The sequence below is a fragment of the Vespa velutina genome, chromosome 2 (genome assembly GCF_912470025.1).
Source record: "Vespa velutina chromosome 2, iVesVel2.1, whole genome shotgun sequence".
Lineage (NCBI taxonomy): Eukaryota > Metazoa > Arthropoda > Insecta > Hymenoptera > Vespidae > Vespa > Vespa velutina.
In genome coordinates this window covers 11,258,073-11,273,831 of record NC_062189.1, presented here as the reverse complement: position 1 = coordinate 11,273,831, position 15,759 = coordinate 11,258,073, and the positions used below count along the sequence as shown (strand labels likewise).

Sequence of the window (15,759 nt, the reverse complement as noted above, 5' to 3'; positions counted from 1 at the left end):
TAAGTAATACAAAATAATTATTGGTTAACAGATGAGACTGATGGTGCAGAGTCCAACCGTTTGGATAAGGAACTCGAAAGTCTTCAAAAAATGGTAACATCGTTTCAAGAAAATAATGAAATACAACGGCAGATAGCTGCACAAAATCTTGCTACATGGAAAGAATATGAATTAGGAATTCAGAAAGTGAAACCTTGGGTTGAAGAGGCAGAATCCAAAATATCATCGATGGGAAATAAACCTATGACTTTAGAACAAGCTATCAAAATGTTAGACATTGCGAGAACTTTCGAAACTCAATGTCAACAACAACTTCCTCAAGTTCAAAATCTTTCAATAATTAGTCAACAAATTACAAAAAGAAGTGCTGCTCCTGATGAAGTTGATGCTATTTATAGGAGATGGAACGTGGTTCACGATATGGCTATACAAATAACGACAAAATTGGATAAATTAGTTTCTTGTTGGAACAATTTCGAGAGCGACACTAAAGAATTTACTGAATGGTTGGAAAAAAGCGAAAAAGCTTCTCTTGTTGTACCAAATATTCAAACACCAGAAGTCAGTAAGCTTGAGCAAGAATTGGCTAATCTAAAAAGCTTTAGTAAATCTATATCCGACCATCAAGCTCAATTAATATCTTTGACTCAAGTATCTGATCACATTAGCCATGGTTTGTCTTTGGAAGGTGCAACTAATTTAAAAAATCGTGTATCAGATTTAAAGTCGCGTGTCAGTAAGCTCGCTGAAACAGTACGACATCAAATCAATCTCGTTTCTGATTCTTTATTAGCAAGACAAGAATTCCAAATGAAAATAGCAGATTTTGAGAATTGGATGGCAACATTAAAATCAAACATTACTGATATCAATGAAGTGAACATTGATAATATTGATACTACACTGCAAGCTATTCACGCTTATCTTCAAGAACATTCGGAGAAGCAGCCAAGTTTCACAGCTATTTATGACGAAGTTAAACGTCTCTCTACACGGGGATCAAAACAAGAAGCCGCAGCTTTAGATGAGATATACGTTTCCTTAGCAGATAAATACAAAGACCTAGAAGATGAATTACATCAGAAGAAAAAGATTTTAGAGAAATGGATAGAGCTGATGAGTTGGTATAATGAAACTACAGCTCAATTAGAATACTATAAATACGAGGCTGAAGCTCGTAAACCAAGCGTCAATGATTTAAACAGACTTGCTTTAGAACTACAAGATGTACACTCCAAATTGAATACATGGAAGGATCAAGTAGGTGATATAGACAGCTCTTTGAAAGTGCGTATTCGTGATAAACAAGAGAATCCTCTTACAGCTTCCGCTTTAGTTAGCGATTTGGAAGCTAAAGCAGTCGTTTTAGAAATGGAATTATCAGCTAAACGTGAAAAATTGGAAACTCTTGGCGCCAGATGGGATAATTTCAAAAAATTACAAGACAAAATTACAGAAGATATCTTGAAAACTCAAAATAGTTTACAAGAAATTATTGACAATGTTAATTCTTGCGATCAGTTAGCACCAGCGGTAGACAAAATTGAACAATTGATAGAAATACATCAAGGAAAAGAACCTGACAAACAATTGCTTCACTGTGAAGCTGACAATCTCATGCAGGAAGATCAAAGAGCCATGACTAACATTCAAGTTGTTTTGTCTTATGTTGATGCCAATTGGGAAAAGGTCTGCGTACTTCTTCAAGAACAAAAAAAGAAATATGCTGAAATGGACAATGATTGGAAACAATATCAAGAGGCAGAAGAAAGAGTACAAAAATTCATGAACGAATCTACTTTATTATGTCAAAGTGTGAAAGAAGTTCCTGATGACATAACGCAAGCAACAGTAGCTTCGGATAAATATAAAAAAGCATCGGAGATTTTAAAGAAAGGAAAACAATTTTTGGATAAAATGGAATGTAAGGCTCAACAGATTATGAAAGATGCTTCTCTTTTACCCAATTTTAAATCAGATTTAGTAACTTCAAATTTTAACGAAAATCGCAAGAAATATCAAGAAACTTATAGTAACATTATTGATAAACTTCAACTCTATGAAACACAATTAATTATTTGGAAACAAATAGAAGAAGCAAAATATGAATTAACACGATGGCTTACTGACACGAACGAAGCACTTACATCTGCTCATGAATGTTTACTTGATTCTGAAAGTAGCCAAATGCGATTAATAAGATATAACGAGGAATTGCCAGCTCATTTGCAGTTTAAACAAGGAATTATCACTAAAATTGAACAATTAAAGAAATTAAATAAAAATACTGATATACCAACATTAGATGCTTTAAGAAATTTGTTGGATGAACAATTTAACGTTGTTAAAGAAGCAGCAGAAAAATTAAAATCATTGACAATGACTTTGAATGAAAAGGAGAAAAATATTAGAAACGAGATCGAAAAATGTAGCGATTTAATATCTAAAATTCGCGAAGAAATTATTAAATGCGACGATTTAACTGGAGAAAATACGAAAATACTTGGTAGAATCAATAAATGTCAAGAATTAAAAACTAAGCTCAATGAATGCGACTATACTTTATCAAAAATCGAAGAAAATCTTACAATAACGACATCGGAATACCCAACAATATCCAAGTCTTCTTTACACAAGGAACTTCAAGCTTTAATATTACGAAAAGACGGTGTTAGTAGTCATGCTGATAAAGTAAATGCAACGTTAGTAGCATTTTTAACGAAGCTATATAACGAGAAATTTGGAGCTCTTCAACGAATGGTAGCAATTCACAAAGAAAAAGTAATTTGGTGCGAACCAGAACAAAGCAGCGATCGTTATAATCTTGAAGTGAAAATGACTTCTCTCAACGACGTGGAAATTGGTATTGCTGATTGCGAAGCAAGAAAAGATGATACTGATAATTCATTAAAACTTTTAGAAACTGTTGAAAGTCCTGAAATCACAAATGTTCTAAGAATCGAGCGTGACAAGATTGCGGTAGAATTGGAATCTTTAAAAGCAAGTTATAAAAAGATCAAATCTGTTTTAGAATACAATATTTCCTTGTGGCAACGTTATGAAAATCTATCTGAAAGCGTAGTCTCCTGGTTAAAGGAGAATGAAAACAGGATAAGAGCAGAAGCTTCTATATTACTTAATATAAACGAGATGGAAAACAAAATTAAAGAAATCAAGCAATTACAAACTTCTGTGAAGGATTATCATACTGTTTTGCAAAATATAATTGATCTTGGTGAGGATATTAACAAAGTTAGTCCTGAATCTCGTGTTAAACAATACGTAGGACATCTTGATAGCCGATACCAATCTATACTTAAATTTTTGTCACAATATTTAGACAGATTATATGAGCTAAAAGAAGGTAGAGATCAATATACAGCAAGTGTTACAGAATTACAGTCTTGGATAGAGAATGCTGAACGTAAATTGAAAGCTTTCGATGAGATTAGTGGTCCTAAACCTATGACATTTTATCAGTCACGATTAAAGGAATTAAAGGGTTTTGCAGAAGAAAGAGAAGCTGGTCAAGCCATTATGAATCATACAGCAGAATTAGGTGAAACTCTTTTCGCAAGAATCACTCCTGATTGCAGAGAGTTTATTAGAACTGAACTCAGAAATCTACGTAATCGCGTTGATACTTTGACAGATCATGCTAATGTTATCTATAAACGAATTGAAAGTGATATGATGCATCGATCATCCTTCGAAGATAAATATTCGCAAGTGAAGCAATGGGTGATCGATGCAGAATCTAAATTAGACGATAAACAGATGCTTTTACCGAATCTTCAAGAAAAGAAGCTTGCACTTCAATCGTATAAAGCTATAGCGCAAGATGTTAATGTTCATAAAAATATTTTACAACAGCTTCAAGATCGTCTTGGCAAAACTCCGGATGATGAAGCTAGCGAAATGCTCAGCAGTGTTGTTGTAGCTTACGAGAAACTTTCAAGGAATGTAGAAGATCGAATTAGAATCGCTGATAAATTTGTTTCGAATCATGAATCTTATCTACAAACCTTTGAGAAGACACGCGATTGGATTAACGCGATAATTAACGAGACTGCACCTCTTATCGAGGACCTTCCTGTTGAACGAGACGTTGCTAAATCCAAGACAACTTTGATTAAAAATGTACTACAACAGAAAGCTGAAGGAGATCGTATATTGTCTGATTGTAATCAACAATTAAATATTATTCTTGAACAGACTTCGATTCCTGGTCATGCTGCTTTGATCAAAGGTTTCGAAGAGCAGAAAAAGAATTGGAAAGATTTCCTAGCACGTTGTGTAGCGACCTCTGATAAATTAAATCATTTTTTCAATCAATGGTCTGAATTTGAGAAAGTCGTTGAAAATCTAGAAGCATGGACGAAACAAATGGATAGTCAATTGAAAGATCAAAGTTTGAAAAGTACGGAAGAAGCTAAACGTATGCATTTGCAAAAGTTGAAGAACTTAGAAGAATGTATAGCACAGAAGGGTTCAGAGTTTAGCTCTGCTATAGAGAAAAGTCAAAGTATTGAAGGAAGTTCAGATTTATCAACAAGAATATCTCGACAGGCTACGAAATATCAATCTCTTAAAAATCAAGTGAAAGAATCAGTATCACGGTACGAACAATTTGTAAAAGAACATAGTACATTCAATGAAAAATATAACGAATTGATGAAATGGATTACTGAAGTTCGAGCAGAATTAAAGAAGCACAGTGAAATTGTAGGTAATCTTTCACTGCTGCAAAATAGACAAAAAGCAATTCGAGATCTTAGTGATACGCGAACTAAAGAAAATGCTCGTTTTGAATCTATTATTGATCTTGGAGAAAAACTTTATTCACATACATCACCTGATGGTCGCGAAATAGTAAGACAACAGTTGAGAGATTTAAGGACATTATGGAATACATTTTCAGAAGATCTACAATCTGCTACACAAAAGTTGGATCAATGTTTGATGCATTTCGCTGAGTTCACGCTATCTCAAGAACAATTAACAGCTTGGCTTCGAGATGTTGAGAGCGCTATGGAACAACACACAGAATTAAAATCTTCCTTAGAAGAGAAGAGAGCTCAGCTCCAAAATCATAAAATAATGCATCAGGAAATAATGTCGCATCAAACTTTAGTCGAGTCTGCTTGTGATAAAGCACAACAACTTATCGATCAAACTAAGGATACGTCTTTAAATATTTATTTGCAAACAATCAAGCAACTTTTTCACGATATCGTCGCTAAATCTCAACATCTCTTAGAGAATTTAGAAGATTGTGCCGAGAAACATCATTGCTTTAATCTGCAATGTAAATACTTCTCCGATTGGCTTAGCGGTGAAAAAGAAAAACTGGTTGAGTGTAACGATATTACTGGTGAAAAAAGTGAAATTACTCGTCGTCTAACTACACTTTCATTGTTGAGAGATAATCAAATACAAGGTGCAGAACATTTTGCAAAATTGAAGCAACTTAGTTCAGCCATGATGAAGAGTACAGCAGCGAAAGGACAAGAGCTTATTAATAAAGAAGTATGTAGTCTAGAAAAAAGTCTTTCTCAATATCTGACTGACATTGGTAAATATTCTTTTTATTATACATCAAATTTTTTATATTTATCAATTTATTATAATAAGATCATTACTTATGTCATGGCTTATTTTATAGAATCTGTGGAAGAAAAGCAAAAAGTTGCTTTAAGAAAATGGCAGGATTTCGAGGATCAGTTAGAAGCTCATACACGATGGTTTTCTTCAATGGAGGCTACCTTCAGAGATCAACAACTTCAACCAACTTTGAATGACAAAGAAGCTCGACTTCAAGCTTTCAAAGAGAAACGAGACATAATTTTGAAACAAGAACAAGAGATCGATGCATTTGTTGATATATCTCATAATTTATTGCATTCCAGTGGTCTCGAACGTATTAAAATCTTGATCTCTCAAATTAGTTACAGGTAATAGAAAACACAGTATCTTTAAAAATATATTATAATTATATATTTATACTCATTAATAAATATGAATTTATTTCAGATATCAATTACTTCATACATTTAGTAAAGAAGTAATCAATCGTTATCAAACTAGTGTCGATGATCATCAGACTTACGAAGATAAATTGAAATCTATCGATGTATGGCTTACTCCATTAGAACAAAGTTTGGCTACTTTGAAGAGAGAAGACATAGGTGGAAATCTTGAAGCAAAAGCTTTATGCTTGCAAATATTATTAGCTGAAAAAGAACAAGCCGAACATCGTTTATCCGGATTAACAACAGCTGGTGAAAGAATCTTGCCAGATACATCAGCTCAAGGTCGAGAAATTATCCGACATGAAATAAGACGTGTACGAGAACGATGGGATAGTCTTGCAGAAGGTATTGTTGAACAACAAAAGAAACAAGATGCTCAATCTTTACAATGGTCTACCTATCAAGAAACTTTGCAACAAACACTTCTTTGGTTGAATACTATGGAAAGAGCTATAAAACAGGATCCACCAGTAATGTGGCCTTCATTACAAGAGATCAGATCAAAGTTATTGAAGAATAAAGTAAGTATTCACGTACTAATGCAATTCTGATAAGAAACGAAAAGATTTGTTTAATGAAATTAATGTTTGATGAAATTTTAGACGTTACATCAAGAAATCCTTGCCCATAAACGTATTATAGAAGGAATTTCCGAAAAAGCCTATGCTTTGATTCAAGTTGCACAAGCACCGTCAGATATTCAAGATAAAGTAACTTTGGTATCCGACAGATATGAGAAATTAGTAGATAGATCGCAAAAAGCGATAGCCAGTTTAGAGGAATTCCTTGATATATTCCAACAATTCCAAGATCTTCAACGCGCATATCAGGATTATCAGAAACAACAGTGGGAACAATTAACCGGTTATAGCGATTATACAGCTAATAAAACTACCCTCCAGAATAGATTAGTTAAGGTTCTCGAAATACAGGATAAGCAGAATGAAGGTGAATTGAAATTAAACGTTTTGGCCGAGCATGTCTCACAAAGTGCAAGCAGTTTATCACCAAAAGTATATTATGAATGCATGAAAAGAGATGTTGCAAACTTAAGGTAATTAAATTAAATGACCATGAATAAATTCGTTAAAAAACGTTAATAATCATTTATATTTCATTTGTTAGATTTGAGAGTAAGAACTTTGCGAATGCAGTTAGCGATGTGATTAGTTGCATAGAAGAAAGAATACAACAATGGAGTGAATATGAAAATTTGTTGGAACAACTCATTATTTGGTTGGCCGATGCAGAAACATCATTGAAGAATTATTCATTAAAAAACACGATTGAAGAAAAACAAGAGCAATTGGAAAAATATCAAGTAAGTTATCATTAGAAAATATATCCTAATTTACTACATTAATTAAAGTTTAGATTAATACGCATAAAAGAGGAATCGTGTCATCCATAATTGGACAATTTTTTTTTTATTTTGTTTAATTCAAAATTTGTAATGGAATTTCTTAGGAACTACAAAAGGTTGCAGAAACACGGAATACGGATGTAATTGAATTGGTGGCGCTTGGTGACCACCTTGAACAAGTAAGAGTGAATTCTCTACAAGCAATGCCTTGCAGGCTGCAAAATGTGAATGATGCAGGCTTCTAAAAAAAATTGTTTTTTATCACTCTTCCTTGCTATCTTTTCCTGTTATAGTAAATAATAATTAAAAAGAAATCAATAAATAGCTATTTAAAAACATAGTTTTTTACGTATATAAAATACATGTGTATTTCTATATATATATTTTTTTTAATTGTTATAATGCTCGAACTAATTTATAATCCATAGTTTGCTCTATTAAATATTGTACGATACTCGAAGTAATGCTTCGTTAATATTTTTTGGTATAATATGGTAAAAATATAACTAACCGCTCGTATATATGATGATGTCTCATTTGTATAACACATCAACATTGGTGTCAATCAGTATTAATTATTCTACTTTTGTAAATATATTTAAGATATGATCATTTCGTTAATTATGACTTTCTCTTGTAAGAAATTAATTAATTTAAATAATTCATTTGTTTGCTACAGTCGTTAATTGCGAATCTCAGACAAAATGAAGCAGACTTCGATAAAATGAGATATGATTCTTCGGATTTGATCCAGATTAGTGGCGAAACTAGATTTTCTTCTAGCGTTCAACAGATCACTTCTCGATTTCAATCAATACAAACAACTGCTAAGGTAAATTTTCGAACAAATTTTTTAAACATATATTTAACAATGATGAAATCAAATTAACATAATTTTATTGAATGTAGGAACTCGTGAAGAAATGCGAACAAGCTACCGCAGATCATACTGCATATCTAGAACGTTACAAGCAGTGTTCTGAGTGGCTAGCTACTGCAAGGGGCCGTTATCAATCAGTCACTGATAATTTGTGCGGCACACGTCAAGAATTAATCTTAAAAGCTGATACTTCAAAAGAACTTTTAGGACGACAATCGTCAGCAATCTCTTTACTGAATAGTACAATCGAAACCGGTGAACGTTTATATCCTACAACTGGCGTAGAAGGTAGAGAAATCATTCGTCAACAGTTATCGGACCTTCAACAAGTTTTAGAAGGATTATACGATGATATTGCGTCAACGGAACGTGACTTACAAGCTAGGATCGCAAAATGGTCAGGTTTCGACGAGTGTAGCGAAGCCTTTGAAAATTGGTTAAAAGATGCGGAATCTCAACTAAAAGAAGATATCGAATTAAAAACTACCTTGGATGAAAAACGAGGACAATTGCAAATTTATCGTACTTTCTTGCACGACGCTCAAATGCATCAACAGGATTTGCTTGATCTTTCAGATAAAGCAGATAATCTTCCAGAGCGTACAGACAAAATTGATTCCATAATAAACAAATTAAAACGTAGGCATGCTGAAGTACTGAAACGTGCCGCAACTTTTGTTGAAAGATATGAAGGAATCGTTAGCGATCATCAACAATATAGTAAGGCTGTATTAGATACACACGAATGGCTGGATGCAACTCATAATGCTGTTAATCTTTGGGGTGACACTGAATTAGAACGAGTATCTCTACATACGAATTTAGATCGTTTACAAAATCTTTTACATACGCTTCCGGAAGAGGAACCAAGAGTTCAACAAATTCGAATTCTTGGAGAAAAAGTGATACCTGGTACTTTAGAAACAGGTCAAGTAAATATACGATCACAGATTGATTCGTCTCAACAAGAATGGGAAGGTTTAATATCTGCTGTCAAATCGACTATCGAAGCATTAGAAAATAAATTGCAACAATGGAACGAATTTGAGAATTTAAAAGAAAGATGTCTAGTTTGGATCAAGGATACAGATACAAAACTTCATGCTGTAGATCTGAAATCAACTTTAGCAGAAAAGAAAGACCAATTAGAAAAATTACGTTCACTTCAAGGAGAAGTACGTGCTAAAGAACTTGAAATTGATGCGGTTACGGAAAGAGCGCAGCAGCTACATAAAAATGTATCTTCGCGAACATCACATATATCAGAATTGAGTATCAAATATCAACAAATATCAAGCAAGGTTAAAGATTTAAACAATCGATGGCATCAGTTTGTTGCTGTACATCAAGAATTTGATAATCAATTATCCGAATGTAGCAGATGGTTAAATGACATAAAGAACAAATTAGCTTACTGTTCAGATTTAAGTGCATCATCACAAAAAGATTTAGAAAATAAAATGGAAACTATGCAAGATATATTATTGTATAAAGAGGATGGATTTGCTAAAGTTCAAAATATCGTCGAATTAGCTCAAGCTGTTTTGGCAAATACAGCACCAAATGGACATCAAGCAATAAATGAAGCATTAGCGCATCTTCAAGAACAATGGAGTGCTGTAGCATCGAAAATGCTTGAGACGAAAACGAATTTAGATGATTCTATTAACAAGTGGGCTGGTTTACTCGAACAAATTCAATCGATTAATAAGACTAACGAATATATGCAAACATCGTTAGAAGAAATGTCTCAATTTCAAGCGACAATGACAGAAAAAAGAAGTCAATTAGAACGTATAAAAGCTTTAGAAGAGAAAATTAGATGCGAGAACATAGAAGTTGAGAGTTTGAAAGCTGAAGTTGCTGAAATGATTGCGAGTGGACAACAAGGATTAGCTGCTTCTCATGCACAAGATATATTGAGCCGATTTGACATGCTCTTTGAAAAAATCAAATCGCTATTAGCAGAACGAGAAGAACAATACAAGGATCACCGACTTTATAAGGAAGCTCATGATAATTTGATTACTTGGCTCAATCGAGCGCGTGAGAAGATACCAGCGATAAAACAGAAATCACTAAGTGATAAATTAGCTATAGAAAATGCTGTTGTACCTTTGGAGAGTCTCTTAAATAAGAAAGCCCAAGGTGAATTGTTGGTAGAACATTTACAACATACTGGAAAAGTTGTATGTGTTAGTACAAATGTTCAAGGTCAAGAAGTTATCAAGAATGAAATTCGTGCTCTTACTGAAAGCTTCGAAGGATTATTTAAAGGTAAGATTATATTTTTATTTCCTTATATAATGCATTTATTAGATATTGTAATAATTAAAATATATTTATTATGTACAGAAATCAAACAGCAAAAGGATCAACTAGAATCTACTATCAGTCAATGGCGCGATTACAAGGATGAATATGAAAGACTTAGCGATTGGTTGCAACAATTTGATATTCTTATCAAAGCGCAGAAGAATGCTTTGTTACCTAATGTTAAAGAAAAACAAAAGCAAGTACAAGAGGTCAAGGAAATATTAAACAATTTGATGAAAGGTCAAGAACAAATCGACAAGTTTAACAAAACAGCTTCTGGTTTGCTTTCTTCTCATCTGGATACTTACGTTAATAATCAACTTCGTCATTTAAATTCACGATATCAAGTGCAAGTAAATCTTGCTAAAGATGTGTTAAATAAAGTAGAGACTAATTTAGCACAGCACGAAGATTACGAAGCTTATCTCGGAAAGGCACATGCTTGGATTGAAAACGCAAAGCAGATTATAAGACAAGGAACAGAAGCAGCATCGACAAGTAGTCGCAACGAATTGCAAAATAGATTAGACAAAATACAAGAATTGTTAAGGAAACGAGAAGAAGGGCAGAATTTAGTTCATCTGACAATAAATTGTGGGGAAAAAGTGATGAGAAACACACGCTCTGATGGTCGAGAAGAAATTAGCTCGCAATTGAAAGATATACAAAATGATTGGGAACGTTTAGTTAAGAAAATATCAACAACAAAAGTACATTTAGAAACTAGTCTTCTACAATGGGCTGACTATAGCTCTTCTTACTCGCAATTGCAGCAATGGATCAACGATCGTGAAGCGAAACTGCAACAAGTTTGGGAACAAAAAGTTTCCAAAGCTAAAAAAGGTTCAGCTGGTCTGAGTTCTTTAGCAATTGGCGAGAGAAAAGCAAATTTACGGCAAACTAATAGTATCGTACAAGACATCGTTGCCTTCGAACCGATGATACAATCAGTAGCAACGAAAGCAGAAGACCTTCGACAAGCTACACCAGCGACAGAGATATCTATTAAATATAAAACTTTAAGTAAGCATGCCCAAGAACTTTATGCAAAACAAAAAGAAACCGTTGAACAACATCAAGCGTTCATTGATAGTGGTAACGAATTCTTACAATGGATACGTGTTGCAAAAGAAAGATTAGGTAAATGCTCGGAACCTACAGGTGATAAAGAATCTTTAGCCAGCAAAATTACTCAATTGAAGGTATTGCAGTGTGAACTTTCAGAAGGACAGAAAAAACTTGAGAAAGCTTTAGAAAGAGGTAATGCTGCTTGTCAAATCGCTGATGCTGAGGATAAAGAAATTATCGAAGAAGAAGTAGCTTTGTTACAAGACGAATACGACAATTACGTAGACTCACTGGGTACTACAAAATCATTATTAGAAGAGGCTATAGTAAAATGGACTCAGTATGAAGAACAATTTTCTGAAGCTACGGAATGGTTAACTCAAACCGAACAACTAGTACAATCTTTCAATAAGTTACAGGACAGTCTTGAAGAAAAGAAGAACGTACTCGAACAATTCCAAGTTCATTTGCAAACTTTATTTGATTGGCAAAAGGAACTCGATCGTTTGAATATGAAAGCCCAAATGTTGGTTGAAACCTGTGCCGACACACGAATTTCAAATGCAGTTACTCAATTGACAACGAAATATAATGCTCTCTTATCGCTTGCCAAAGAAATTATGCGACGTTTGGAATTACATTATCAAGAACATCAACAACACAATACATTGCATCAAGAATGTGAAGATTGGATTGAACGAACTCGAAACAAATTAGGAGAATGTATGGAGATTCCTAGTACTTTGCAAGAAGTTAATAATAAATTACACGCGTGCAAAACCATACGGCAAACTTTAGAACAGGGTCAAAATAAATTGCGTTATGCTTTGGAATTAAAGGAAAAAGTTATTATGAACACCGAACAGAACGGTGCGGTAAAAATTCAAGAAGATACTGAAAATCTTAAAGCAGAATTTGATAAATTGTTAGCCGACGTTGAAATTGCTAGACAAAAATTGTCGGCACGAGCAGGTGTACTTGAAGAATTGAACAAAATTCATAGATTGATCACAGATTGGATCGAAGAAGTTGAAGGAAAAGTTCAAGCCGAAGAAATTTATAGAAATGATCTCAGTGAAAAACGAGCTCTTCTAGAAAAATTCAAAACGATTTTAAGAGATATAATAGGTCATAGTGATTCTGTTAATCGACTTAAAACGCGTCTTGCTGAAGATTCAACTATACAGAGAAGTCCTTATGAGTCAACCATCACAAAGTATGAAGCAGTTAAACAATCTATCGCCGATAAAATAGGTAAATTGGAAAATCAGATAAAGGATCACGAGAAATTTCAGCAAGCATATAACGAAGCTGCTGATTGGATACGTCAAACAAAACTCGAACTTCAACAACATAGCGATACTCATGGAGATAAAGGACAGGTATTGGAACGTGAAAACAAAGTGAGTCAAATTATTTTCTCTCTACCAAATGGAGATAAGCTAATCTCGAAAGTAATTGAATTAAGGGATGCTGTAATCTCGACTACTGGTACAGAAGGTCAGGATTCCATCAAGCAAGACGTAAAACAATTGCAAACTGATTGGTCGTTACTGCAATCTCAGTGTCATGATTCGCATGAAACTCTTAATAACTGTATATTAACGTGGTCTCAATTTACAGCTGCGTTGGATAACATGAAAGCATGGATTGATTGTTTTCAGAAGAAAGTAATCGATGAACAATCGAAAGATAATAAAACGCAATTGGATTTAGGACGATGCAAGCAATTAGTTGATGAAGCTATTAAACAAAAACCTATTCTCGAAGATTTAAATGACAAGTGCGAAGCTTTATTGGAATTGAGTACTTGGAGCCTAGCTCGTGATAAAACAATACAATTGCAATCGGCGTATACATCCTTACTCACTGATGCACAAAGTTTGGTTTCCAAAGTTGAAAAGAATCTATCAGATCATACTGAATTTTTGAAAGCTAAGAAAGAAATGGAAGATTGGTTGCACTCCGTACAGAAATCCGTGAAAGATTGTGTTGGAACTGGTGATGAAGTATGGGCTAAGGATAAACTAGGAATCCTTAAGGTTGCAGCTTCACAAATTACCGAAGGCCAACAATTATTATCAACGTTACAAAATGCTTTCGTGAAAGCCATTAATACAGCGTTACCAGAACAACAAGATCAATTACGAACTGATATGGCTGATCTAAGATCAAACTGGGAACAGTTGACTATGGATCTAAATACAAATCAAGCTAGAGTGAAATCAATCCTTAGCCGATGGGAGGATCATGCAGAAACATATAATAAATTTAAGAAATGGTTAGATGAAACTTACGTATCAACGGAAGATCTACCAAATACGAAAGGAGAATTTGGTGAAATGAAAACTTTACTTGAGCGATATAAACACATACAAGAAACGGTTCATAGTAAAAAGACTGACCTGGATAATTTAATGGAAGAAGCTGGTGAATTATCAAACTGGGCAGAAAATAACATAACGTTAGAACGATCAAAAGAACTTTTGACAAAGTGGCAAGTTTTAGGTGATCGTGTCAACAAGAGAAAGAAATCGATAGAAGATGAAATGAAAGAATACAATGCATATCATGCGGCATTACAGGACACAGAAAAATGGCTATTGCAAATATCTTTTCAATTAATGGCTCATAACTCACTCTATATAATTAGTAAAGAACAAACAATGGCTCAAATGAAACAACATGAGTCATTATTAATGGAAATACAAAAATATCAAACGGTAATCGATGATTTAAAAGTTAAAGGTCAAGGACAAATCAATCAATATGTAGTAGTAAATAAAGAAATCAGGACCACCATAGAAACGCAATTACAAAATGTTCAAGATAGTTATAATTCTTTATTAAATACTGCATTACAAATAAAAGGTAGATTAGCAGACTCTTTAACGAAATTCCAAGAATATGAAAATACGTTGGAAAGTATTGCAAAAAATCTAGATTCCTATCAACCTGAAATTGCTCATGAATTAGAAGCTCCCGTAGATACTCTTGCCGAAGCGGAAGAAAGTCTGGAAAAGGCACGAATATTACATAATAAGTTACAAACTGAGAAAACGCGTCTCGCATTGGCAGTCGAAGCTTGCGAAGCAGCAGCAGCTTGCATTTCTAGACCTGGCAGTCCTTTAGATGCACCACCGGTTCAAATTGCACCTAGAGAAGTTGAAGTTCGAACGAGATTGGAAGATCTTATCGATCAAATGCAAATACACTTGACAAATATGACAAAAATAGTAAGCGATCTCGAGGAACAAACTAGGCAGAAAAATGCATTATGTATGTGGATAAATCAGCAACGAGCACTTTGCGCAGAATGGAAATCCAGGCCAGCAAAATTACGTGCTGAGGCAGCACAGGCTGAATTACAAACAATGAATGAGCTGTTAGTAAATGTTAATGAACGTCGTATTCGTGCTTTAACAGAACTAGCATCACATCCGGAAATACAGGAAGTTGAAGATGGACTAAATAAATTAGAAGCAGAATTGACTGATGCCATTGCAGGTAAACAGGCATCACAAGATCTAATACAGAAATATAGAAATCAAGTACAAGATATTCAAACATGGTTTGATACTCTCTCAAAGAAAGCCGATGGTATTGAAAAGGGTTGTGGTTTTACAATCGGTCAAAAAATTTCAAATATAAAAGAAATCATCGGTGAATTTGAATCCCAAGGTGCAGACAGAATGGACGAAGTTAAGAAATTAGGCGATCAAGTAATGGATTCTGTTAGTAATTTGGACTCACAACAAATCGAGGAACAGATCAAGTTTGTAGAAAGACGATACACTGACATAAGTAAAAAATTGCAAAGAAAAACGCAAGTTCTAGATATGACAGCTCAAGGTATCGAAGCAACTCGTCAAGAAATCGAAGAGAACCGAAATTGGATTGAACAGAAAAAAGAACACGCTAGACTAACTGAGCCTCTTGGATACGAAAGTAAACAAGCAGAAGAAAGATTGCTTATTCTTAAGGTAATTAACAATAATTTTTAATAAATTAGTTCAGTTATTCATAATATAATATAGTTAAGTTTAATTTTAACGATTTTTGTATTGTTTCTTAATACATTCATTGCCCTGGTGCTCACT

The 15,759-nt window shown here is 33.9% G+C and overlaps 1 protein-coding gene across 2 annotated transcripts in view; it reads left to right on the top strand.

Annotated features, from left to right (window-relative positions):
* The window catches only part of LOC124947026 (muscle-specific protein 300 kDa), a 40,106-nt gene that overhangs the window by 12,772 nt on the left and 11,575 nt on the right, over nucleotides 1-15,759 (top strand). For both annotated transcript variants that reach the window (XM_047488601.1, XM_047488600.1), the window contains exons 14-22: nucleotides 32-5,575; nucleotides 5,666-5,954; nucleotides 6,034-6,553; nucleotides 6,635-7,086; nucleotides 7,158-7,353; nucleotides 7,500-7,574; nucleotides 8,075-8,227; nucleotides 8,305-10,552; nucleotides 10,631-15,642. In XM_047488601.1, coding sequence (XP_047344557.1) covers nucleotides 32-5,575; nucleotides 5,666-5,954; nucleotides 6,034-6,553; nucleotides 6,635-7,086; nucleotides 7,158-7,353; nucleotides 7,500-7,574; nucleotides 8,075-8,227; nucleotides 8,305-10,552; nucleotides 10,631-15,642 — 14,489 coding nt within the window. The remainder of the gene's footprint in view (nucleotides 1-31; nucleotides 5,576-5,665; nucleotides 5,955-6,033; nucleotides 6,554-6,634; nucleotides 7,087-7,157; nucleotides 7,354-7,499; nucleotides 7,575-8,074; nucleotides 8,228-8,304; nucleotides 10,553-10,630; nucleotides 15,643-15,759) is intronic.